The 25,156-nt window shown below is 57.0% G+C and overlaps 2 protein-coding genes across 2 annotated transcripts; both read left to right on the top strand.

Annotated features, from left to right (window-relative positions):
• Positions 1–349: 349 nt before the first annotated feature.
• LOC311218785 (myelin protein zero-like protein 3) lies at positions 350–6,100 on the top strand (the record flags this gene model as incomplete). The annotated part of the gene is made up of 6 exons (XM_084301641.1): positions 350–419; positions 1,000–1,166; positions 2,173–2,383; positions 3,036–3,201; positions 4,010–4,067; positions 6,074–6,100. 6 exons carry the CDS (start codon positions 350–352, stop codon positions 6,098–6,100), a joined length of 699 nt encoding a protein of 232 aa, XP_084157767.1.
• A 10,912-nt stretch (positions 6,101–17,012) lies between these two features.
• SCN2B (sodium voltage-gated channel beta subunit 2) lies at positions 17,013–22,165 on the top strand. Its single transcript, XM_084301458.1, has 4 exons — positions 17,013–17,194; positions 19,234–19,400; positions 19,646–19,856; positions 19,998–22,165. Exons 1-4 carry the CDS (start codon positions 17,125–17,127, stop codon positions 20,195–20,197), a joined length of 648 nt encoding a protein of 215 aa, XP_084157584.1. The 5' UTR covers positions 17,013–17,124; the 3' UTR covers positions 20,198–22,165.
• The last annotated feature ends 2,991 nt before the right edge of the window (positions 22,166–25,156 follow it).

The raw sequence follows: 25,156 nt of genomic DNA, 5'->3' as shown, positions 1-25,156 counted from the left end.
GGAAGTCACTGTCCTACTGCAAACTCGGCACACCAAAAGAAAACAAAACAAAAACTCGTGAAACTCGTGGGTTTTTTTGTTTGTTTGTTTTTGTTTTGTTTGTTTGTTTGTTTGTTTTTGTTTTGTTTGTTTGTTTTTTTTTGTTTTCCCCGGGTTGTAAAGTACCAAAAAAGTAACAAACCACCCCAAAACAGAAACGGGCACCGCGGTATTCTCGGCGAGCCCTGCTGGGCCCCGTCCCCGGCTGCGAGGCGAGGCCCCGTGGCCATGGCGACGCGGCGCGGCCATCTTGGGGCGGCCCCCACCCTTACCTGGGCAGGTGAGCCGCCATGTTGCGGCGCTGAGCGCCATGCGGGGCGGCGGGGCGGCGGCGGCCGCCGGCGGCCTTCTCGTCCCGCGGGGGGCCCTGATCCTGCTCGGTGAACGGGGCCGGGGCGGGTTTCTCCTCCTCCTCCGGGGGGCAGAGAGCTGCGGAGGGGCGGTGTGGGGCCGCCCCCGGCCGGGGCGCGGCGCGGATGGGGGCTGCGGGGCTTGCTTTCCTCACCCTGCGCTCCGCTCCCGTGCCACTTTATTCCCCTCTCTGCTCGCTACACTTGAGATATCAACATTTCCAACGGGATTGTTTTTTCTTTGTCAATACTACTTTTTTTTTTTTTTTTTTTGGCAGGACTAAAGCTAGCAGCTTGTGCTTCCTCAGCAGGCTGGCTGAATCAGTTTCTTCCCTTTAAAAATTCCTTACCTCCACGTCTAAAACTGTACGCTTTTGGGGGTATTTTCCAGATAAATACTTCTTGAGGCTCATTGCAGTCCCATAAAGAACAGGTTAGGGAAGTGATCTGCTTTGCTTTAATTTCATGATGGGGGTGGTGGTCGCTGCTGTGCTTCCCTCTTCAGCCTGGGGTTAAGCTGCCCATCCATCGGTATGATCGGGGCACCATCACTCCCGTGCCTCACAAATAACAACCACCTAATCCTTGTCTTTTGTGCTTGTTCCAAAAGGTATCTGCAATGCTTTGTCCCTGGATATTAAAGCCAGCTCTAAAGTGCGAGCTTTTGTTGGTGAAAAAGTACAGCTGACATGCACATTCAAATCCAGTTCTCCCATCACTGAGAGTCTGACAGTGGACTGGACGTACCGGCCCCTCACGGGTGGTCAGATGGAGACAGTAAGTGAAGGAGGGAATCTTTTTGTACTGAAGATTGACCAGGTTTCTGTGCACGTTGAAAATCTGATGGTATCTTTTCCCCATTTGCCCTGCTGCACTTATTCGTCGCTTTGAAGTGCGGGATTCTGCTTGTTTCTTTCTTTCCCATCAGTAATTGTTTTAGTGTCCTTTGGGCAAAAAGTATTCAACGTAAATGTGTACTAGCACAGAGGTGATTATGCAGACCTTTGGGTTTTGACATAAGCACTGCATTGTACACTACAGCTGTACATAGAATGACTGTAAAACATTTGAGTGGGAGTTTTCTTGAAGGCAGCTATGCCCTATTAATTCTGTGATGCAATCTACTCCTGATTTTACCTTGGAGTGGTAAAAACGTGTGCAATGACACTCTGAAGACAGTCATGATGACAGCCTCTGAGGTTTATGGGCTGCTACTTCTCTTGGCAGCAGCATTTTGAAATATAAGCATAAATACACAAATCAAAAAGGCGGCTGGAAGCCTCTCATTCAAGGCACAAACAGAAAATGTATCTTTACAGCTTACCAGTGACTAACACTTCCTGGAGAGTGTGAACTCATAGTGGTGTCCCTGTATCTGGGGTAAAAGGGAGCTGCCCTTATGAAATGTCTGTTAGGTCTTCACTAGTCGGGCAGGAAGTGCCAAAGTGCAGGAAGCAAATGCTGAAGAACTGCCGCGATCTGTCTTGCGTGACACAAGGAACAGACTCAACTTCTCAGCCGCAGATTTCCAGAGGGGAACAAGCTTGTCAGAAGGGTGATGATGACATATGTCAGTGCCATGGCTGGTAGATAAAAGCTTTGGAGTTCTAATGAAATGGGACAGATTCAGAATTATCAGATAGGAACTTGGAGAGTCTCCTGTCTGCAAGCTATTCTTTCTGACTTGTTAATATGCCTTCCTTTTCGTTTACAATACAAAAAGTAGTTTGGTTTCTTTGTAGAGTGTTTTACTAGAGCAATTATTGTCTTCCCCTTCTTTTAGATTTTTCATTATCAGTCTGTTGCCTACCCAACAACAGTGGGGAAGTTCAAAGACAGGATATCCTGGGTTGGGAACGTTGCCAAGGGTGATGCTTCCATCGCTATCCAAAGCCCTGTGATGAGTGACAATGGGACGTTCATCTGCAGTGTGAAGAATCCTCCAGATGTGTACCACAACATTCCCCAGACAGTGCTGATAGTTACAGAGAGGGGTAAGCCTCCATTTCATAGCGTTCTCACTTGTGTGATACTGCTGCATTGTAGCTCCCTCAGAACCTTAAAAATCGGAGCATTGCACAGGAAATTGATTCCCTGGATTTCCATGTAAGAATTACAGCAGGAATTACCTCAGCCCTTCATTCTGTACTAAATACATAGAGAACCACTGAATTTATTGGGGGCAGGAAGGAATGGAGGAAGCTGTGCTGATAACAAATCAAAAATCCATCCTTGTTCAGGAATTCCAGTCTCCAAATGTTGTGTCAATAGAATAAGTGAGATTTTGGGGAAGTACTGGTCTAAAAATACTATCACACCACAAACTCTGATTCTTAGTAATACTTCATTTCCTTGTCTGCTCTGCGTGTGAGAACTACCCCAAATCTGAAGCTTGGACATGCTGACAAAGCTATGTCATCACCTGCCCACCTTTGGAGTTTTTTGCGTATAAAAAAAAACATCCTACTGTGCTGGGTAGGTAATAAGGGTCCTACAGATTCCAAGACAAGTTGTTTAAAATTTACCAGCCCTGGGCTGTGTATGAAAAGGCTGTCAGTCCTTCCTGGGTGAACATTTTCCTCAGAGACTTTAGAAAGCAGAATTTCACTACTGTTACAGCTGCTCTGTTCTTTATCTATCCCGCAGGCTTTTCCTTCCAGCTGACTTCAGCGGTGCTGCTGTCCATTTTAGTATTTCTCCCTTCCATCATTGTGGTCATTCTGATGTTGGTGAGGTTGGGAAGGAAATCTGGAGTGCTAAAGGAGAAAAAAAAATCGGGCTGCAAGAAATCCTCTATTGAAGTGTCTGATGAGTAAGTTCTGTCTGGAACCTAAAGCCTGTTTTTCCACCTTGGCCAATGATTCCTCACTGTCCTTCATTTCATAGCTGTCAGCATCTGCAGGTTGGCCACTGAGATCTTCCTCTCTATGAGCATAATTTAGCTAGTGAGTAGAAACCTTTGGAAAATCCATGTTTTGGAGCATAAAGTAAGTGCAGTACAGCCCTTTTTCTGTCAACGGCGTGAAGCCATGGAACTGAAGCAGTTTAGGGTTGGGTAGTCTTTCACTTCTGCAGTCAGATTTATTTTGCTTAAATCAGCAAAAGATATTTTGCTTTTGTGGGCTTTATGGGTTGTGTTTTGGTATGAAAGATCAGTAGCAACAAAACAGCATAATGCTATCTGGTTCCCTCAGTGCTGGCCTGAGCACAGCTGACAAGTCCTGAACAGGCTCTGGAGACTGGATTTCCATCTGAATTGGAGAGGATTGTGTGTTGTGAAGGGTCACTATGCTATTGTAGTGAGAGCAGCAAACTGCTGGAGTTACACCTGGTTTTGCAAAGAATTCATTCCGTGCTAAATTTTAGGACTGGACTTTTAATACAACGTTTTGATTTATTGTGGTAAGATTTTCCAGCCAAAAAGCAGCTCTTACATTCTTCATGGCACTTGTTATATGAAATGTCTGCCTTTGAAAAAAGAGATCTGACACTCTCAATTCTTTGGAGGCTTGTTATGCAGAGCCACAAGGCAGTGTGAGAAGTAGAATTCATAGTCCATAGGAAATATTAGTGTGTGGTGGTGGGGAAAAGTCCATCCTCATCCTATGTTTGTTCTCCAGGTCTGAACACACAGACACCTGCTCAGGAAGACTGAAAGCTTGGTGTTTGAACTGTGTGGTAAGTGAAAGTTGCTATTTTCATAAGTGGTTTTGTCAAGATCAGCGCTCAGAGGAGGTGCACAAGCAGCAACCAGAGCTGTTGATAATTTCTCTGGGCTTTGGAGAACAGTCACAGTTGGCTATGCTTATGCTCCATGGTGATTTCCACATTTTGGCTATCGGGGATAAGAACTGCTGGTCAGGGTGCGTTACTGGCAGCGGGAGCTGTCCCGAGATCCCCCAAAATGATTTTTTTTTTTCTTTTGACTTTAAATGGAAGCTGACATTTCAAGACAAATATTAAGAATTTTAAGTGCTAACCGCTATACTGTGTAGCTTCTATAAAGGCTCTAGATAACCAGTTTGGGGTCTGGCAGGGCTATGGTGAGGTGTGGAGGCAGGAACATTTCTTTACCCTGTCTCTGTGTGCATGGTAGCGTGCTGCCTTCTGTCTTTCTTAGAGGTCTCCCTTCTTAGAACGCATTGGTCACAACAGAATCCTGCTGAACTCTTGTGGGTTTCGTGTTTGTTTTTGTGGGGTGTTCAGTTTGTTTGCTTCATGAAATGGGTGGTGTCCTCTAATTCTGTTCACTTGCTATACCCTAACAACAAGCCTCTGTTAATCTGATGTGTTGTGCTGGAACTACTGAATGTTTGCCATCTGCTGTATTTATTTTGCAAAACATACGTCTGAGGTGTGCGTGCTGGCTTTAGCAGCCCCAACACTAAGTGTGACACATTCCAGAGTAAGCTCACTAATATGCCTGCTTGGAGAGTGGTTTTGTTTTTGAACCTGGTGTCCTACAGAGCAAACCTAGCACAGACGCAGCTTTACATCGTCTATACGCAGCCAGGAAGTATGTTAAGGAGGATTTAAACGTATTGCTTGATTCACTGTTGTAATGCCAGTGATTTTAAATGCAGTAAATGTGTGAGCTTTCAGACTGATGTGTGCTGGTTGTTTCTACACTTTAATAGGTATAGAATGAAGAATGAGCAAATATACAATTTATGTATGAAATATTTATAATTCTTCACAGCTGTTACGGAGCAGCAGTATTGGCAACGAGTTTTGAGAGATGCAGGAAGCAGAAAATGCTTTATTCAAAGGGGAGGGCTGCAAAGGGAGGTGGGAAGGCTGTTGCAAGTGACGTGCTGGGGAGCGGGGAGGTACCTTTGCTTCGGTGCAATTGGAGAGATTGGGAAAAGGTGGGAGCTCAGATACAGTGAGACGTGCTAATAGATGGAGATTGTGAAGGTTGAAAAATGTCTTCTCATCCTTTGAGAGCAGGCAAACTTGAACGTAGTTGTGGTGCTTTCATGTTGAGTAATTTGGCATTGGTTAGATACTTTGTTCTGATACTCATCTTAACAACTCTCTGAACACCATCTCGCTCGCTATAGGGAGTCTACTTTTTGAGTTTTCTGTAAAACACTTTCTCACGCTTAATACTTTACCAAATAGTTAAAATTGCAATGTTGATGAAAAATTGCTCATAATTAAGATTACTGCAAAATTGGTAAGATTTCCCATATAGGGCTTGTATGTTTGAGCATCTTGCAAGCTGAGAGCTGCAGAGCCTGGTTGTGAGGATGCCATCAAATCATTACTGTGGTTAGAACAATAGATGATGGGGATCTGAGAGTATAGGGCTGTTCAGAGCTGAAACACCCAACAGCTTGTGCTGCTCTGGATCTGCTCTGCAGGAGTTAGGGGTGCATTTTAAGAAGACATCTTTCTGCACTTTGTCTTTTGCTTAAGTTTTAGCTCCTACCTCTTTTAAAACGGACCACATGTGTTGATTATCCAGTGGCAATTTGTCTGTGTCTGTGGTAAGTCAAACAGACTTGGCTACAAGTGTTTATATAACTACCAGTTCTAATTTGTTGAAGCACACCAGCAATTTGGAAAGCATTTATGCTCTTGTCTGAAGCTTAGCAGACTTAATTTTTTTTGTCAAATTCATTACTTGTTTCATGTCTTTGTACGTAGTCTCAATTTCTCTCTTCATACTCTCTCTTCAGGACACAGATGAGGAAGAGCCATACTGATGAGAGATCAAATTTATGGATAAAGAACAAAATTACAAAGCTGAAAATCTTGGCTAGAAAATACAAAGGCTGCTGGATAACCAATGCAGATTGAAGGACCCGTTCTCATCTTGGTATATCGGAATAATAATGCTGATGGGATAATTCACTCTTACCTATTTCAAAAATCATTATTTTGAGCTTCTTTCTAATTTATTGGGTGGCGGGGGGAATTCTCCTGAAACCTCCCTTCTCCAGTGCCTACAGAAACCTCGGTGCCTACAGCTGTGCAGCCTGTTTCCCACCAGCGGTCTGACAGTGTTTGTCTCTTAGTTTACTTTCTAATTTGTTTCCTCTGTGGTTGGTGATATCCCTCCTTTCCTGCACCCTTGAATTCAACCTGCCTGAAGAGCAGACTACTCCGGAGTGACACATCGGCTCTCTAAGGTCATCGTCAAGCACTGACAACGTATTCTTCTCATTTTCGTTACAACATAGTAGCAAAGGACTTAGAACAGCCTGACTGAGTTGGTATATGGCATCCTTTGTCTTGGAGCAAAGAGAACCTACTGGTTTTTAATTGTTTCTTGGCTTGATCTACCACTTAATTACAGGATCAACATTTTGTTCCTAGCGTCTTCTTACTTTAAGTTGCCATCTGCACAGCAGTGTTACCTTACGTTGTTGAGCTTTATCTTTTTACTTGAACAGCTGCATTACTGGGTACATCTCCTACTTGCAGACATGGAGCACAATTCACATACAACTTATTTTTTAAAATCAGAAATGCAGATGAGGACTCCGTGTCTGTGGAAATGTAACCCCATCTACCTCAAGTACTGACTCAAGGAATCGTGCCAAGGAATGTTCCGTGTTCAGAAGAACTGTCTTGTTCCTCCTCTCTTCTGGTGAAATGGTTCATTTTTGGGAAACAGTTAAACATGTGTCAATACTGCCCTGTAAAAAAGAGTGTACTTTCTCTACCACCAACCTTGCCCAATAGCGTATAGCAGGGAGCAGTGGAATTCATAGAATTGTGTTCTTCACAGGAGAGGTGCTCCAGCCCTCTGATCATCTTCTGTGGCCCTCCTCCAACAGATCCACATCTTTCTTGTGCTGGGGGCTCCACAGTCTGGTTGCAGTACTCTGGGGGGCTCTCACAGCTCTGTTCTGACGCCTAAAGAGCTGCTGGTTTTTGCTTCCTTTTGGTGTGTGGCATCGATCAAATTGTCTTCTTCCATACGTTACAAGTTTACTGGAGGCTTTTATGTGCCGTTGCCAATAAATTGCACTGCTTTATCCTGGACTTTATTTGGCTGAGTACAGGTGGATATAGTTGAACGTGTAAAATGTCCATCCTGTGTTCTTGCTTAGCTATAAAAACTGCCATGGGATGGTGGGAAACGGCGTACTGAGCCCCCCTTCAGCAGCTCAGTGCTGGCTGCTGATGGCAGGTGTGGAGTTCCTGCCTGCCAAGCAGGTTAGCTGTAGATCTGCTTCTTCAGATAAAGAAATTGATTGTTCTCCTGTCTACAATAAAGTAATATGTAAAAAGGTTGTGCTTTGTGATGACACCGTGTTTCTACAACTCGAACTATCCTGAGAAAGGATGTTGGTGGGATGTGCAGCCTAGAGGAAGTGGCTTTCTTGTTCCACTTTCAGCCCTAGTACATCAGACAGTTCCCCATGGAAATGCATAACTTCTTTTCCAGATGTGCCTTCCACTCTTTGCAAAGAGCGGGCTAAATCCTGGGCAAATCTTTCTGGTGCAAAGCGGAATTGCCACCTTGAAGCTAACTGTGTTCTGGATCATAAAGGGTTTTGAGTATGGATAAAATTTACCTCTCTTGCCCTTTGCTTGCTGAGAGAAAGTTTCTCTGTGTACCCCTGCTGCTGGGGTAGTGAACAGTGACTGCTGTGGTACTCCATAGGAAAGGAAGGATGAAAATAAGCTTTCGGGGTGACTGAGGAGGGGGTGTAAGCAGATAGCAGCCTGTGCTGTGTGTCCTGCCTGTGTCTCAAAGTGGAGAAGCTGGCCATGATGTGAAAAGCATCCTGGCAGTGGCTCTGTAGGCAGTAAGATGCGTGCTTATCTCTGCCCCCGGACACTACTGGCAGTAATGCCCAGCAGAGCTGATGTTGCTTCCTGGCGATACCTCACCAGGACAAGACCCAGCCTGTGGGACTGACGAGGTGCTGCGCTGCTTGTTCTTCAACCGGATTCCCAAAGAGAAAGCCAGGAGGGAGCACAGGCTGTGAAAGGGTTGCTTGCCAAGGATTTCTTTGTTCTTGACTTCTCACATAACGACTGATGGCTCGGCCTGCTGTGGCAAAAGGAGTGGGACCCAGCCACATCTGGACTGTCTTCCGAAGCTGTGTTCCCACCGTGTGCTCCCAGGCAAATGCATCTGCCATTCTGCTCGCCTCTCTAGCAGTACCTTCTGCCTTGTGATTTGTCAGTACCCTCGATGTAGTCCTCAACTTCCTCTTGCGACTTAAAAGTGACCACCAAACTGAACTTAAATAAGAGACACGAAACCAAAGGCTGTTAGGTTTTCCATATCTTGCACGCACAACATCAAGACCATTTAACATCTGATTAATTCAGAGGCCCCAAATAAGTCACCGAAGAGCCCTTTGTGCAAGAGACAAGTTGACTGCCCCAAAACACACCGGGTGAGTAATTTTTTGCTCTAGTATTTACATGATTTTGTTTCTTTTTCCTGAAAAGATTAGGGAGACATAGAAGTACTCAGAATTCAGATCCTAAGTAGGGAGATGTGAAGGCAGTGTGGTACCTACGCCTTTCTTCTTCAATCCATTTAGTAAAGGTTGTGATCCTGCGGGGGGCTTTGGGTATGTCAGCGTTGTAATATATGTAACAGCCTGGGTTGTTGGGTGCTGCCTTCAGCTGGTGCACGCACAGGGAGAGCCTGCAAAAGCGTGTTCCAAGACAGGACCAGAATTTATTCTGAGAAATAGGGTAAGAAGTCCAGGAAGGATTTGATGGCGAATAGGAACCGGAGCTTCAGTAACTCGGCGACAGAAAACCTTTGAATTTCTGAGCGTACAAATCCTGCACGCAGGCTTCTGTGTGCTGAGGGATTTACAAAGCTCGGTGCAGTTTGAATTCCTGGGTTGGGGGTGGTCCTGGGGAAGCGTATCTCTGGTGCAGTTCTAAGGCTTTTGGCAGCATTGCTGAGCAAACAAGAGGAGGAAAGTAGGCTGCTCGGGCCTGCTGCGCTGAGGCACAGTGCATGAGCTGAGCATGAGTCGTGCAGTGTTTGTAGGTCATGTGTGCACAAGTGCGGGTTATGCAGCAAATTGTGTCTTGGCAGAAATGCAAACAGCACAGTCAAACCACACAACTCTCTCCCCTCCACCTCCACAAAACCCAGCCCCCAAACAGGTCATGGGTTTTGCACGGCACATCTGAGAGAATTACAGGAGGCTTGCTGCCACTTTTAGGGATTTTTTTTTTCTGGAAGGGGAGGATGGTGACAAGCTGAGGTGGTTTTGCGTCCCTGACTGTAGGCAGCGATGCCATGTGCTGCCTGCAGAGCCTTCGTGACTGTTTGACCCGTGCAGCTAACTCGGGGCCTGCAATCCTGTCTGAGCCTGTAAAAGTGTTTCTGAGCTTCCTTCACTGAGAAAAATGTATTTAGAAAGAAAAAAGGAGGCAGGGAAACAAGTCTGGCCATGAAAAGAGACGGAAGGTTTAGCAGGGGATCAGCAGTGGCAGGGCGGAGGCGTTTGCTGCTCCCTGCTCGCTCTTGCTGATCCGTGTGCACTGCTGTGCTGCTGCACGGGGCTGGCACGGCCCCCTCGCCACCCCGCAGCCCCTGCCAGCCATTTGCATGCGGTGCTATTTTCACTCTCGGTTCCGTAGGGAGGGCAGGGGTTTAGGTGCTGCCTCCAGAAGCTTGGTGCCCCCAGCTGCAGGGCCGTGGCTGGGGCTTTCTGCTCCGCAGCACTGAAGGGAGCAGCGGATCTCGGGGTGGTAGGAGAAATGTCGGGTGTTCGCCTTACGTATTTCCTCTGACACCTCTGGATGGATTCTTGGGGCGAGCAGCTGGGACCCTTCCCAAATCCAAGCTTTAGTGAAGCTGGTCTCTGGTCTAGAGGGCCTCTGGCTTTCATGGTGGAAGAAAAATGAGAGAAGCTAATGAGATTTCAGATATGATTCATCTCTTCTTGGTTTTATTCCTGCAGCAAGATGTGCCTGTATTGAAAAACGTACACGGGTAATGGCAGCCTAAGGTCAAACAGTTGCAAGTGCAGGCTCTCCAGGCTGGAGGGGTTTTCTCAGTAACTTTTTCCCCTTAACTATGTTTACCAGTTTTGAACAGGCTTAGCTTTGAATCACGGAGCAGAGACACAGCGAGCAGCAGGGTTCCGGCTCTTACCTGCCTGTGATCCATGCGTGAACACCGGCTGGCACGTTCCTCGGGCTGCAGGATGTCTGCATGGCATAGAAAGGAGGCACCAACTTGATATGGAGGGACACGCAGCACGTCAAACCGAGTACAGTAGCAAAATGTGGCATTATTTGGGTAGACCCCGAAAGGTTCTAGCAGAACTTCTCACCATGTGCAGCGCCCTGGAGCAAGGACGTTATTTCTAGGGCAGGGGGCTTGTGATTTTAGGATCCGTATTCAAACTTGTCTGAGTCTGTAGGAGAAAAAAAACATCCCATTGTTTTTTCAGCAGTTAACATCATGAAGATCTCAGTTGAGATGCTGGGGACTCGACCCCCAAACCACCGGAAAGATACATAAGATAGGGGAAATGCAAAGGTATTTCAGGCTGAGCCCTCCCCCGGTCTCTCTCTGCCTTCCTTTCTAGGGCTCGGAGCAGTCTCAAAGCAGACACATCTGACAGCTGTGCTTCACTGAATCGTAGGCTCCTAGCTGGGACGGTGGCTAACTCAGAAGCTGAACATCCAGGGGAGCAAAGATCGTGTCCAGCTCTGAAGAAATAGAGGGTCTTGTACTAACCCTGGGGTCCAGCTCAGCTGCAAGCAGTTGGTGTCCTTCCCGAGGGGACTCTGGTGCATGTGTCACCTCTGCTGCTCCGCTTGGAATAAGATGAAGGTGATGCTGAGCCTGGCTCTGGTGCTGGCATTGCTGGGTAAGCTCTAAGTCCTTCTGGTGGCCTTATCTACATGGCCTGCTTTCCTCTGCTGAAAGACCTCGTGTGTCCTCTCTTTCTGCTGTGAGAACCTCTTGGGACTTTGCAGGTACACAGGGCCGGGAACATTAGGCATAGCAATAACTTCCCTGGTGTCTGTGTGCTGCGTGTTTCCTTCCTGCACAACTCCCAGATATATATGGGCTTGGAATTGCAACAGCATCCATCATCCCTGCGTGGAGGCCTGTATTTACTCTAAGAGGCTCCAAGGCTTTGGAAGAAGTAAAGCAGCTTTACCAAGCATAAGTACAGGGAAAGGTTTCCAAGCTATTGATTTTGGCTCTGCTCAAGGCAACTGGCTCGCTTGGTCTCTGCTGCTGGCAAATATTGCTCATATTTGGCTCCACAGCTGGTCAAGCCCCAAAGAAACTAGTTTGGGGAGCTGTAGCACTTTGCATTTATTATTTACAGGGCATCAGACAAGTACTTGGTGCTTTGCCAGGGCCCAGCCCTTGGTGGCTCGTGGAAGGACTGAGCAGAGTGGCTAAGGCACCAGGTAAAACGTACCTGGTGCGTGGCTCCCAGCTGAACCAGCTCACCCAGTCCTGGGCAAACGAGTGGTAGAGACCCAGCTGCTCTTCTTGCTGCGTTCTGCTCTGTTTCTCTCTTGCAGCTGGTAGTGCTTCCCTCCTGCAGCATTGCCACAGCTCTGCTCTGCCCCATCTTGCCAAGCAGGTGCCTCTCAGTTGCCATTTTCATCTCACAGACCTGGGGGCACGGAGGCTTTCTCAGGACAAACTTACGGTGCCTTTTCTGCCCTGCTTCTTTCCCATTCCTAACACATGTTTTGTGCTCCCCCACACACCCCATGACAGCAACTTCTTCATGCTGCTTTTGTCAGCTCTGTGCTTTCTGATGTTCCTCTGTTTTGTTTTGGTCTGTTTTGGTTTGGTTTTCCACTGCCCCACTTCTCTAGAAACCCGTAGTGGTATTTATGTGGCCAGATGCATTCAAGCCGAGGCCAGGAGCCTTGTGAGCAAGAGGTGAGGAAGCCAAATGGGCAGGTTGTGAAAGGAGGAACTGAAATTCATGTGAAGGGGTTGAGTTGCCCCTGGCCTCTTGTAGATGAGAGTGGCACTGGTTCTCCCAGCCAGTGACTCACAGGAGCGGCCATGCAGGAGCTGCAGCCTTCGGCTCCGGCACGCAGAGGGCTGGGGTTGAGCGACGAGTTCTGAGGTGCCTTCCCCACTTCCCTTCGATGAGGCTTGTTGAGTGAGCGCAGCAGCCCTCGGTGTCTGGTGGCCGGGAGGATGTGCTGCCCCACATCCCAGGCACGCCAGAAGCAGGGGTCAGGGAGAGGCTTTGGCCGCAGGGAGAGGCTCCCTGCTGTGCTCCGGGCTGCTCAGTGCCGCTCGCCCTGTGTTTGTCTGGAGAGGAGACGCCTATGGGGACAGGCGGGCTGCACCCGGCTGTCCTCCCCGGCCTCATCGTGCTGTCCTTGTGCCTGGCAGAGAGATGCAGCGGCTCGGCTGGCTGGGTGTTCACACAGCCTCAGCTTCGAGCCGGCGCTGGGGACTCTGTCCTGCTGCAGTGCCTCCTCCGAGACGCGGCAGATGAGAGCTGGACGATGGTGAAGGTGGACTGGCTGCACGTGCCGGGAGCGGGCGCGCAGAAGGTGGGTCAGGACCAGGGGGTTGGTGGGGGGCAGGCAGCAGGGGAGGGGGAGTGAAGCAGCCCTGCTGCTCTCGGGAGGCTTTCGGGAAGCTGCCTGGCCCCGGCTGCCAAGGGAGGAAAGTTCCCCAGCTGCGTGCTGCGGGGGAACCCTGGCACTGGTGGCTGTGTCACGGGGCTTTCCAGGAGGGTGTGGGTGTGAGACGCGCTCTTGTGCTGCACGGGGGGAGAGGGAGAGGCTGCAGCCCCTGCTGTGGAGCAGGGGATGGATGCAGGGCAGGGCCCTGTCCCCTGGGCTCTGTTCACCTGGAGCTCTGTGTGTCCCGGCAGGAGGAGATGGTGTTTTATTACTACAGCAACTGCAGCATCTCCGTGGGCCGCTACCGGGACCGGGTGCAGTGGCAGGGGGACATCTCCCGCTGGGACGGCTCCATCCAGCTGCAGGGCGTGCAGGTGAACGACAGCGGCAAGTACCTGTGTGAGATGCGGCTGCTGCAGCACAGCAGCATCTTCAAGAACCACACGGTGCTGCACATCAGCCCCATGGCACGGACGGGTACGTGTCCCTTATGGCCTCCCCTCACTTTTCACCCTTCAGACCCCTCACAGAAGCTTCCAGAGCTGCCACCTGGGTTCTTACGTGGTAGTGCCCGATCCCTGCGGGTTCCAGCCCCTGCCTTGGTGTCTCCCCAGCAGGTCAAGGAGCAGCGAGTGCCCAGGGCTCTGCGGTCCTGGGAGACAGCGGGCTTTGGGCTGTGACTGTGGGCTGTGGCTCTGTGGCCGTGGTGCTGGCATTCCTGGCGGGACGCACCCTGAGGAAGAGGTACCGATATCAGCTTTGGGTTTATGGGGCTGAGCAGAGCACCTCCTTGTGTCCCTCCTGCAGAGTTCTCCCTGGCCAGGCACCACCCTGACCTGCTGGAGCCGCGGGGAAGCAGACGGCCCCGCTGGGTGCTCCTGCCCCCGAAGCAGGCTGTGGGCTCCTGCTGCCCTCTAGTGTCACGCCGCCCTGCCCGGTCTCCCCTTTGCTCCCAAAGCTCCCGGGCTTTCTGCTGCCGGCAGAGCCTGTGCCCTTCTTGGTGGGGGGCAGCTTTGGGCATTTGGGGCACTGTGGGTCTGTGGGATGGGAGCGAAGTGTGATGAGCTCCCTGTGGGAGCCAGCCTCAGCTGGCAGCAGCAGGGGTGGCCTGGCCAAGGTGCATCTGAAGGGGTCCCAGTGTCCTAGGAGGGGAGGGACCAAGGACATCAGGAGCAGGTGATGCGTCCTGCTGGAGGTGACACCAGTGTTGCTTTTCCTCAAGGTCTGCAGCCAACACGGCTCTGGAGAGGAGCAGAAATGAGGGCAGCAAGGACAAAGCCAAGGTGAGAGCTCAGGCAGAGCCAAGGGGGGGGGAGCACAGCTCTCCTGCCCTGCTGGGGGCTCCTGCACACCTACTGGGTGCCAAAGAGAAGGGGAGGGATGGGGCAGCCAGCACTGCGAGGCAGGGGCTGAGGCTGTCCCCCCGTGAGGCCACCGAGGCTCCCTGCTGAGGCGACACCACTCGGTTTGGGACCCAGTTTGGGGCAGGCACTGATTCAGGGTGGGTTGGTGCTCCTGCAGCATTCCCTGGGGCTGGGGACGGGTTTGTCCTCCCACGGGATGGCTGCAGCTTGCCTCCTGAGCAGCCATGGCTGCGTGTCCTCAGGGTGCTCCTGACATGGGGTGGGTGCTGCGGGAACGAGTCCTGTGCTGGCTGATGGTGAGGTGCTGCGGCTGTTGGCACTGACCAAATGCGGGGTTGGAAGGCTCTCATCCTGCTCTCCCCTCCCAGGAAGGGATTTACTGCTCAATGCCCGGAGCTGAGGCACCCAAGGCTGAACAGGACGCAAGGAAGAAGAAGAAAGCTGAGGAGACCTACATAACCATGGTGAGCGGGGAGCAGCTGCCCCAAACTGCAGCAGGCACGGGCAGGGGATTCCTGCAGCTGTAGGGTCTTTCCCCTCCGGTGTGGTCTTGCCTAGACCTGACCTTCCAGCAGCATCCCTCATCCCTGCCCACTCCAAAGGGGCCCTGATGCCTGCGAGGGGCTCACAGCCTGTCTCCTTGCAGCACCCCTCTTTTTTCCGTGAGAACGGCATCTACGTGGAGCTGGCCAGGAGGGTGATCCCGGCAGAGTGGATGGAAGAGGGCAGATGGGATGAGAGACCAAGCGAGGACCCCTACAGCAGACCACAGGAGGCCCTTCCCTGTCCCCCAGAGAGCGAGAAATAACCGTGCTGGGGGACGTAAGCTCCTTAACCAGCTGTGTGCTCAAGACATCTTTGTTCCTTTGGTGGGCCAGCGTGGTGCTGCTGTCAGCCCTTCCTCTAAGCAGTGTCGCTGCTTCGCTCTTATCTCCGTGCCGGAGCTGCTGCTGGGGCTCGTCCTGTCCCCGTTATCTGCAGCGGGACCCAGGGAGCTGTGTTGCTCCCTCCTGCTTCTCTCTGGAGGGGGACAGGAGGGCACAGCCCTCACTCTGCAGCTTTGATCCCAGCCCGTGCTGCTCCGGGACCAGAGATAATGAACTCCGAGGAGAGCCTGGTGGGGAAGGGAGGGGGAGAGGCAGCGGGGGCCGTGCCAGGGGTATCTTCTGAAAACAATAAAACTCAGCGAGGCCGGGGGGGATCTTCCCTCTTCCTGGCTTCCTTTAACCTCCTGCTTAAACGTGTGGTGCTCAAGTGTGCCAAACGCTGCCTGGCTGGGGGAGCAGTAAGGTGAAACGGGCTGAGCAGGGGGTCCCTCTGCAGCACGAGGGGGCTGCCTGGGCTGTCCTGAGCCCCCCTGCTCTGCGAGGGATGGAGAGGAGCGGGGTCCCCCTCCCCTGCATCCCACTCACCCATCCCCTGCGCACCCCTCTGCTCGCAGCCCACCCCGGTGAGTCCAGGAACCCCTCGGGGGCCTCTGGGGCCGTGGTTTTGGCATGTGCTGGCGGCGGCCCCGTCCCTAAAATAGCTGTGTGACACCCGCAGGTGCGGCGCTGCGGCGGGGCCCCCCTCCCGGCCCCATGCATGGCTCACTGCAGCGCCGCGCTGCACTCCTTGGTTCACGTCGACTCCCTGCTCGCTTTTCCCTGCCTGGTCCCGAGCAGCCGGGGCGCAGGAGGAGCCGGCCAACGGGGCTGGTTTCGGGGTGCTGGGGGTGCCCCGTGACCCCCCGCTGCCTTCGCAAGGAGGTGGGACCCCTTCCAGCGGGCTCTGCCTGTCCCGCAGGGCTGGGAGGCTGCGCTGTGTGCGCGGTGTGTCTGCTCAGCGCTGCCTGTGTTCACCCTGGGGGTGTCCCCTCCTGCATGCACAGCCCCTCTGCACCCCTCCAGCCTCCCCCTTGTCCCCCCCTCCCTCCCCAGGTCCCCCACGTGCTCCTGATGTGCTCAGGCCCTGGGGCATCCCTCACCTTTCTCCTCACTGGCGCTGCCCCAGCAAAGCCCGCTGTCCTGCGGCCCCCGGCACCAGGTCTGGGTGGCTGAGGGGCTGCTGGCCCCAGCGCTCTGCTCCCCGTGAGGCCACGTGTGGGCTCCTCGCGCTGTTCTCAGCAGCCTCGACCCAGGCTTGGAGTGCTTCCCCTGAGGCATGCTGCCTGGGCTCCTCGGGATCCTCTGCTCTGTCGGGGCCAGCCCAGTCCCTCTGCTTTCTGCCCGGCTCCGGGGGAGCCTTTCTGGGGTCCCTGGGCCCAGCTGGGCTCTGAGGAGGGGGACCTGCTGCGGGGTCACCAGCCTCTGGCTGGCCAGGAGTGATGCAGCGCTTAGCCCCAGGGGTAGGGGGGGCTGCAGGGGCTCACAGGAGCCTCTGTGGTGAGGTTTGTGCCATGGGGCAATGCCTGGGGCACTTATCCCTAGGGGAAGAGGAGCCCTGAGCTTGCTCTCGCTCTGCCAAGGGGGAATCCCAGCACAAACCTGCTCCTCGGCCACCCCGTGCACGGTGCTGAGGGGCTGTTTGATGCCAGCGAGGGGGGCACCAAGCCCCTCAGCCCCACCCCAGGGCCCGACCCTGCATTCGGGGGGCAGCATCTCGCTGGGGCAGCGTCTGCCTCCCGCTCAGGGAGAATTTTCCTGCCCTCCCGCTTGCTGCGCCGCGATCCGCCAACCACAGCATTTAGCGCTCCTCGCAGCCCCGCGCCGCTCCGCCGGCCATGTTGCGGGGATAGGGGCAGCTCTCGCCTCCTATGCCCCCGGCAAACACCCCAACCACCACCCCCCAGCCCTCGCCACACACCTCAACTCCTTCCAAAAATGAGCCCGGAAGCCTGGCTCCCGCAGCCCACCCGGTACCTCGCTGGCCTCAGCTTGCTGCTCGCGCTGGGTAAGTGCCGACCCGAGCCCTGCATGCACCCGGCTGCCAGGGGACAGCACCCAGGCGGGGGAGAAGCCCCCTCCCCAAACCCTGCCAGCCCCTTTTGCCCCTGGGGAAGGGATGGGGTGGAGGTGGGATGCCCAAGCTGCTGCTGGCAGGGTGGGGGGCACCCCGCAGCGGCACCATCCCCATCCAAATCCGTGCATCCCTCTTGCTCCAGGTTCCCCCACGCACAGGGCTGATTTTGCACACCCTGCAGGGGGAGAGGGGTATTTCTGGGTTTTGGCTGGGTGTCAGGGGGCTGCGGGGGCTTGTGGCCGTCCCTCGGTTTGGTGCTGGGTGCCTGTGTGCAGGGGGAGCCGCGGGCTCTGCGCTCTGCGTGCCGCCCGGCCCCGCAGCCAGGAGCGTGTGTCAGCAGCTTTGGGGCCGGATCGATCGGGGCGCAGGGATGTGGCACCTCCTGGAAGCGCTGCTCGCCCCGGCCTGGAGCCCTGGTGGGCTGCTTTGGCTTTAGGGGATGGAGTGGGAATGGGGAGTAAAACACCCAGAGAGGCTGCGGGGAGCAGGGTTGTAGTGCGACAGCTTTTGGGGCTGCACAGGGCACAGAACACAGCCTGGGCAGTCGGTCCCTGGGGATTTCTTTCGCCATTTATTTTGGGGTGCCCCAGGTCCCAGAGATGGGATCCCCACACATCAGCGCTCTCAGGACATGGGCGGGACCCCGCGAGGACCCCCGGCTGTGGCCCAGCAGTGCCCCGTGCCCGAGCACAGCCCCTGCGGGCACTGCAGAGCCCGGGATCCCCGCTGAGCCCCCGCTGCCATCTCAGCCCCCTGCAGAGCTCTGGGGCACCCAGCACCAAGCCAGGCGCAGACACAGAGCCCAGGGGAGCACAGGGGCTGCAGGGCACTCAGCAGGGCCACGCAGAGACCCCTCCAACCCCAATCTGTGGGGCTGGGTCTGGGGGGGGCACCTGGCACAGGCAGAAGCCCAGATCTTCTCTCCCACCGCTGCAAGGATTGCTGGAGGGTGCCCCAGCCGTGCCCAGGCAGCAGGGCTGGGCACCTGCAATCACAGGGGGTGTGGGGATGCCCCCAGCTCCCATCCCGCAGCGAGACCCCTGGCTTGAAGCAGCCAAACCTGCAACCTGGAGAAGATTCTTGGGAAGCAGGAGCACCTCGGGAGGAAGGTTTGAGAGCGAAGGGCAGAGGTGAGGCGATCTGAACAGCTGCTGCTGGCATCCCCCTGCCCCGGGGTGTGCCGCAGGGGTGCCACAGCCCCCTCACCCATCCCAGCTCCCCCCAGGGCTCTCTGCCCCCTTCCTGCAGGTGTAACATCAGGGCTTGGTGGCTGCACGGGGCCTGGCTCCGTGGGCAGAGCTCTGGGTGCTGCCCGGGGGCGGCTGGCGATGCGGGGAGCTGCAGAGAAGGGGTGGGAGAGGGAGCGGGGCACAGCGGCACCAGGCACTGACCCAGTTTCTGTGCTGCAGCGAGGCCGGGCTGCAGGGACCGCCTCGTGCCCCCCGCCAGCAGAGGCTGAGGGCCCGACCCAGCTGGAGAAGCCCTGCTTGAGCCCCGCGGGGTGGGCTGGGGGAGCACTGCAGCCCCCCAGGAGCCAGCCCCGGCTGCTGGAGGGAGGAAAGGCGGCGAGCGCAGCCATAAATCTCCCAGCAGCCGTGGCGCCGAGCCCCGGCGCTGATGCTGCATCCAGCCCCTGCACAGCGCTGCCGAGCCTGCGGCAGCACAGCCTCGCTCAGGCAGCAAGGAGCGGGCTGGGCTTGGAGTCAGCACAATTTGGAATTTAGCGCTGGTGCCATCAGCCCTCATGCAGCCTGGCACAGCCGGCACCGAGGGATGGTGCCAGTGCCGGGGCTGCCCCCCTGTTGTCCCCGGGAAGCCTTCTCCTGGCTGGGCACAGCACCCAGGAGGGCCTGAAGGGCTCCAGGGCGAGCCCTGTGCTGCCAGCCCTGTGCGGGATGGGGTGGGGAGATGGATATTTGTGGCCCAGGTTAACTCCACATCTCTGCTCTTGTTCCCCCCACCCGCGGCAGTGCCCCCGGCCCTGGGCATGGAGGTGATGGCTCCTGCCACCATCAACGCCCTGAACGGCACCTCCGTGAAGCTCTCCTGCACCTTCAACTCCTGCTACAAGGTGGAGAACAAGCAGTTCTCCCTCAACTGGACGTACCAGGAGTGCAAGAACTGCTCTGAGGAGCTGGTGAGTCCCCCTGGGGCTGGGGATGGGCTGAAGGGGTGCCGGGACCCTCTTGGCACAGTCACGGGGGTCCCTCTGGGTCGTGAGCCCCCTCCAGACGAGTGCTCCTGCTGAACGGCAGCCAGCACACCCTGGGGGGAGCGGGGTGCAGTGTGAGCAGGGAGGGGGATGCCCGGCTGGGGGGTGCGGGGGGTGAGTGCTCGTGGTGCTGAGCACTGCCCCAAGCCCTCCCCGTGCCCGCTGCCCAGTTCCTGCAGTTCCGGACGAAGATCATGAACAAGCAGCTGGACCGCTTCGGGAACCGTGTGGAGTTCACCGGGAACCCCACCAAGTACGACGTGTCCTTCACCCTCAACAACGTGCAGCTGGAGGACGAGGGCACCTACAACTGCTACGTCCTCAACCCCCCCGACCGGCAGCGGGGCCACGCCAGCATCAGCCTCAAGGTGCTCACCAAAGGTCAGTGGGGAGCGGTCCCCTCTCCTGGCAGGCACCCAAGGGTGCTGGGCTGGCTCCCGGCCCTGCCTCCAGCCCTGCCCCTGCCTCTTGGTTACTCGGGGGGTTGGGGCTGCGTGGCCTGACCCTGCTCTGTGTCCCCAGAGCCCCCGAAGCGTGACTCGACGGTGGCCGTCATCGTGGGCGCCTCGGTGGGCGGCTTCCTGGCTGTGGTCATCCTCGTGCTGATGGTGGTGAAGTGCGTGCGCCGGAAAAAGCAGCAGAGGCTGAACACGGATGACCAGAAGACAGAGGAGGAAGGGAAGACAGATGGCGAAGGCAACCCAGATGAGGGCACCAAGTAAAGCCCCCTGCCCGCTCCCTCTTCGCCCCTGTACAGCGTGACACCCTTGATGTGCTTCCCAGAGCAAGGATTTGTCTCCCCCGAGCATCCCTCCTTCCATCGAAACGCCAACCCCGCCTGGAGCAGGGCACGGAGAGGAGAAGGGCCCCGCAGCCTGGCTGTGGCCGGGAGCGGGGCTGGGACTGCGCCTGGGCTGGGACCCGCTCGGCCCCGCTCCTGCTGGGCATGGTCTGGTGCCAGAGCGTTCTGTGGGGCCGGGATGGGCGCTGGGGACAAGGTGACACAGCAGAGGGAGGGACGGCGAAGTCCCTGAGCACAGAGGTGGTGGCAGGGGGGCAGCAGGGGCTGGGTGTCCGCGCCCCGTCCCGCTGCACAAAGCCCCAGCCGCTCCTGCTGTGCCCGGGGCTCGGACACCGACACCCCCACCCCGATGTGACCCCGAGAGGTGCCTGACCCTGCAAGTCCCGTGTGAGGTGCCACGACCTCGTGCTCCTCGGGGCTGTCCCCACCTGCTCAGAAAGGAGAGATGACGGCCGCCAGCCCGGGCGTTTTTCCGAGGGTTGCTGGTTCTTGGAGCCGCTGATGGCTCCGGGTGCGTAATGGACGTTCCCCTTCTGCCGCTCGGGCTATATTTGGGCCTCAGCATCTCCGCCAAAGATGCTGGGCTGATTCTTTTTTTGTGCGCTTGTTTGCTTCCTTCCTGGGGAGGGTGGCTCTAATGGAAAGTCTTCTGCCGATGTGCCAAACCGCGGCGGTGGGGAGCAGCGGCGCGCGGCCGCTGGGAGGAGGAGGAGGAGGAGGATGTGCAGGGCAGGAGGGGCGCAGCTGTGGGGCCCCACACAGGAAAGCTCTGGCACCCCGAGTAGCCCTGAGATCCCAAAACTGCCTCTCCCAGCCCCCGAGGAGCCCCGCACAACTCGTAACTGCCATGGCCACGCACTGCCAGCCTGCCCGGCCGGGGGGCCCTGCGGTGCCAGATGCCACCTGCCTGGGGCCCCCCAAAACCTGTGGCCCAGCTCCTGCCCTGCTTGCAGCAGCTCCCTCCCAGGGGCTTTAGAAATCCCCTGCCTCTCTGTGCCTGTGTCCGGTGGCCTCAGGATGTGGCGGGGACCGGTGCCAGCTGGGGAGCGTGGGCAGCGAGAGGAGCTGGAGGTGACCTGGGGACGTGTCCCCCGCTGCACCAGGCCCAGGGGTTTCTTGTCCCACTGCAGGCAGGACACGCTGCTGCGTGGGGCAGGGCAGTGCGAGGAGCCCCGGGGGGGGCTGCACCCAGTCCCCTGCCCCCCGTGAGCAGCACGGCCGGGGACAGGGGAGCACTCCTCACACCCCCCTGCTCTGCCATGTCCCCAGCCGAGTGCCAACCCCACAGCTCCTCAAGCAATGCCCCCATTTCCTGGGGATGCGGGGACACCGTGCGTGCCCTGCTCCGTCCCCGGTGCCCCCCGTGTCCCCTCAGCCCCCCGGGGGCTGTGCTGCTGCCCTGCCCATGCGCAGCAGGGATGCGCCGCCTCTTGCCCGCAGTCCTGTGGCTTCCCCCTCCCTCCAGCTCCCTGCCCGGGGGGCAGAGCAGCGCTGCCTGCACCCCCACGCACACCCCGCATCGCTTTCCTGCTCGGTTGCCAGCAGTTTTTGGGGCTGCCACCGGCTCGAGGCCGGGCTGTGAGCGGCTCCTCGGGGCACAGCCACCGAAGGCCTCCGAGCGCTGCGTGTGGCCGGTCCCGCGCCTTTCATCTCGCTCACGCACTGTCCTTGGATTGCAACTTGCCAATGCATCTGTATGTACATAGCTGTACACACCGGAGAGTCTCTGCAAATATAAATGTACAGGAGGCGCCGCTACCGGCCGTGGCTGCACTTCTGGGTTTGCGCCTTCCCGTGTGTTGTTTTCGCCAAGCACTCTGCTGGTGGTGGCTCTGCCAAAGCCCGGTGTAGGATGTTTTTATTGCTCTTTGTACAGTTGAACGAACAAAAGAACAACAAAATGCAAACTTTCCGCTGGGTGCTTTTGTACTGCTGCCTGCAGGAGGGGCAGGGCAGGGAGCCTCTCTCGGGGTGTCTGCCCACGGGACTAAAAGGCTTTGCTGAGCCCGGGACTTGGTCCCGCACGGGTTTGTTTGGGTGCTGAGCGAGCACAGAGCAGCTTGTGCTCAGGGGCTGCCACAGAGCGTGATGCTGCAGGGCAGTGCAGGTGCCAGGAGGTTGGCTTTGCTGCCCAAATCCTCCCGCACCCAGCTTCTGGGGATGCTCTGCTCCCCCTGAGCTGCGCTGCGGGGCTCAGCCACCCCTGCTGGGCACAGAGCTGGGGGTGCCCGCTGCTGGGGCACGGTGGGTGCTGCGCCCACAGAAAGTGCTTGGCGCTAAAAGAAACTCTGCTGAGCCTCGGGCAGGCCCTCGTGACCCTGCCTCACACCTTCTGCTGATGCTCCGCACACCGAGGGAAGGGCGACAGCTCCGAGCCTCGGCTCGCCAGGGTCCCCGCACACCCCGCCGTGTGCCGCAGGGTGACGCAGCACGAAGCTCCCACCTTCCCCTCCCTGCCAGGGGAAGGGCAGGGTGGCACCTCCCGGGGCTGGTGACACTGTGCCCTGCTGGCCACGGGCTGGGGCTGCGGCTTGTGCCATGATCTGGCCGAGGAGCAGAGCACTGGGGTGGGAAGGAGCCGTGATCTGGGGGGACAGTGCGCTTGGGAGCAGTCCCAGCCCTCCGGCAGGGCGAGCGCAACAAAGGACAGCGGGGACCCGAGGGTTGGCATCCTGGGGACACCACTGGGACGAGTCCTGGCCACCCTGCCAGAGGGGATGCGGGTGCTGAGGAGGGACCTGGAAAAGGGAAAAGCCCAGGGCAGCCCCAGGGGAGCTGGGGAGGGTGTGAGGGCAGCACCGCAGCCGCCAGGGTCCCGCTGAAGTGCCCTCGGGCTGTGTCGGGTCAGGAAAAAACTTTCTCCAGGGACACGGCTGTCCCCGTGCAGCTGCCCCTGCAGTGCCTCCCGGGTCTCCTTTTGCCCCGCTTGCTTTAGAGGGTCTGCAGAAGGGGGTCTGGCAGCTTGGCTCCCCGGGGAGCGGGCCAGCAGCGGGACGGACGGCTCTGGGTGGGAGAGGGAGGCAGGGGGAGAGGAAAGCAACGCTGGGGGGAGAGCTGCAGGCAAGGGAGGGCCGAGGGCGAGAAAGGCAGCCAAGCACTCACCGCAGTCTGCGTGCCCGGACCTCTCGCTCAGCTCCCAGCCCGCTGCTTGGCGCGCCTGGCCCAGCTCCTGCCGAGTGGCTGACGGCTCCGGGCTGCCCGGCCATCTTGTCTTTTAAAGGTCACAGCCAGAGGACCTTGCAGTAAATATGAGGCGCTGATGGGAGGCTCTGCTCCGGCGTCGCCTCCTCCTCCGTCGGCAGGAGGGCTCTGCCTGCCGCCCCTGGCTCCCAGAGGTTTGGGAGGGGGCCAGGGCAGTCCCTGCGCTGGTGCCAGGGCTGCTCCCTCCCCGCAGAATGCTCCAGGGCAGCCGGGGCCAGCGCAGTGCCTGCTGCATTGTGCCGGAGGCTGCAGCCCAACGCTGCTCTGCTCAGCCCTACCCCGCTCCCCTGCCCACGTGGAGGGAAGCAGGAGCCCTCCTCGGAGAGCAGCCGGGCATTTTAACCCTCCCAGCTCCACCTGTGCAGGGGGGACACAGGGGCTCGGTGGCTGCTGTGCCCCCCCGCAGGCTGCCGGAGCCCACCTGAGCCTTGTAGGTCGGCTGTCCCCTGGGGCACAGCATGGGATCTGTACCAGGTGCAGACCTGCATGGGGCACAGCAGCAGCATCTCCCAGTTCTTCACTCCCCAGAGCCAGCCGTGCCCCGATCCAGGAGCGATCCGCCAGCTGGCCGGACCCCTGAGCCCGTGCGTCCTGTCCCAGCAGGGAGGTGACGGCGTCTGAGCAGGGAGCTCTCACCTTCCTGAAACCAGACACGGCAGCCTTGTGCTGGGCTCAGCAAAAACTCGCTGCTGAGCCGCAGTATCCCCGTGCCGGACGTCTCAGCATCGCGCCAAAATCCCGGGTGCCCTTCCTGGCCGCAGAGCGCACGGCTGGTGGGGGAGCAGAGCCTGTCCCAGGCCCGCGGTGGCAGCAGATGTCTCAGGAGAGCAGCCAGCCAAGGAGAACGGCTGGGGCTGCCAAGTGTGACAGCTCCATCAGCCCCGCTGACAGGCAGCAGCCCGCTCCGTGCCCTGGGGCCGCCGGGGCAGGGCTGGCCCCCACCTGCAGCGGGAGAGGCACAGCCCCGGCTCGCTGCCTGCCCCCTGCCTCTGCCGGGTGCTCGGGGGGGATGCAGGGTCCGGGGGGATGGAGGGTCCACAGGGGCTGTAGGGGCTGTGGGGTCCCTGGGGGCTGTGGGGTCACCTTGTCCTGGGGGAAGCTGCGCTATGAGCCTGCCAAGGTTTGTGCCAGCACCCACGGGAGACCCTTCTTGTTGTCTGGCCCAGCAGTGAGCCTTCACACACCCTCACAGGGGTGGCAGGTATCCCTCCTCCCCTTCACAGCCCTCTGCCAAGCTGCCCCTCAGAGGTGCCCCCCCTGCACCCCAATTAACAAGGCTCCGGCAGATGCAGCGCTCCTCCTGCCGTCTCCTTTGCCTGCCCGCTCGCTGCAGCTCCACTCGCCGAGCTCTGTCCCTCACCTGGCCGTCCCCAGCACCTGGCTGTGTTCCTCACCTGGCCGTATCCAGCACAGCCGGGGCCCTCCTGCTGCATCAGCACTCCTCTGCTCAGCACTCCTGCAGCGCCAGCTCAGGGAAGCCCAGCCCGCTCCGCCGGTACTTTTCCTGCCTCTGCTGCCAGCTCTGCAGCCCTCTGTCCTCAGCCCACAGGCACTGCTGGCACCCTCTCAGCCCCTCAGGATGTCCCAATGCCCTGTGACACCTCCTGCTTTCCCCATCCCTTATCCTTGGTGCTCCCAACGGGCTGGGAAGGAGCTGCAAAGGGGGCAGGAGTGGGGC

This window comes from Netta rufina, assembly GCF_964035555.1.
Source record: "Netta rufina genome assembly, chromosome: 25".
Taxonomy (NCBI): Eukaryota; Metazoa; Chordata; class Aves; order Anseriformes; family Anatidae; genus Netta; species Netta rufina.
The sequence above is the reverse complement of the archived record's forward strand: the minus strand, read 5'-3'. Positions and strand labels throughout refer to the sequence as shown.

Excerpts from the sequence above, each read along its gene's own strand:
- SCN2B (XM_084301458.1), top strand. The coding sequence starts at position 17,125 with ATGAGCCCGGAAGCCTGGCTCCCGCAGCCCACCCGGTACCTCGCTGGC. Across the intron at positions 17,195-19,233 it reads CAGCTTGCTGCTCGCGCTGG|TGCCCCCGGCCCTGGGCATG; the intron begins GTAAGTGCCGAC and ends CACCCGCGGCAG. Across the intron at positions 19,401-19,645 it reads AGAACTGCTCTGAGGAGCTG|TTCCTGCAGTTCCGGACGAA; the intron begins GTGAGTCCCCCT and ends CCCGCTGCCCAG.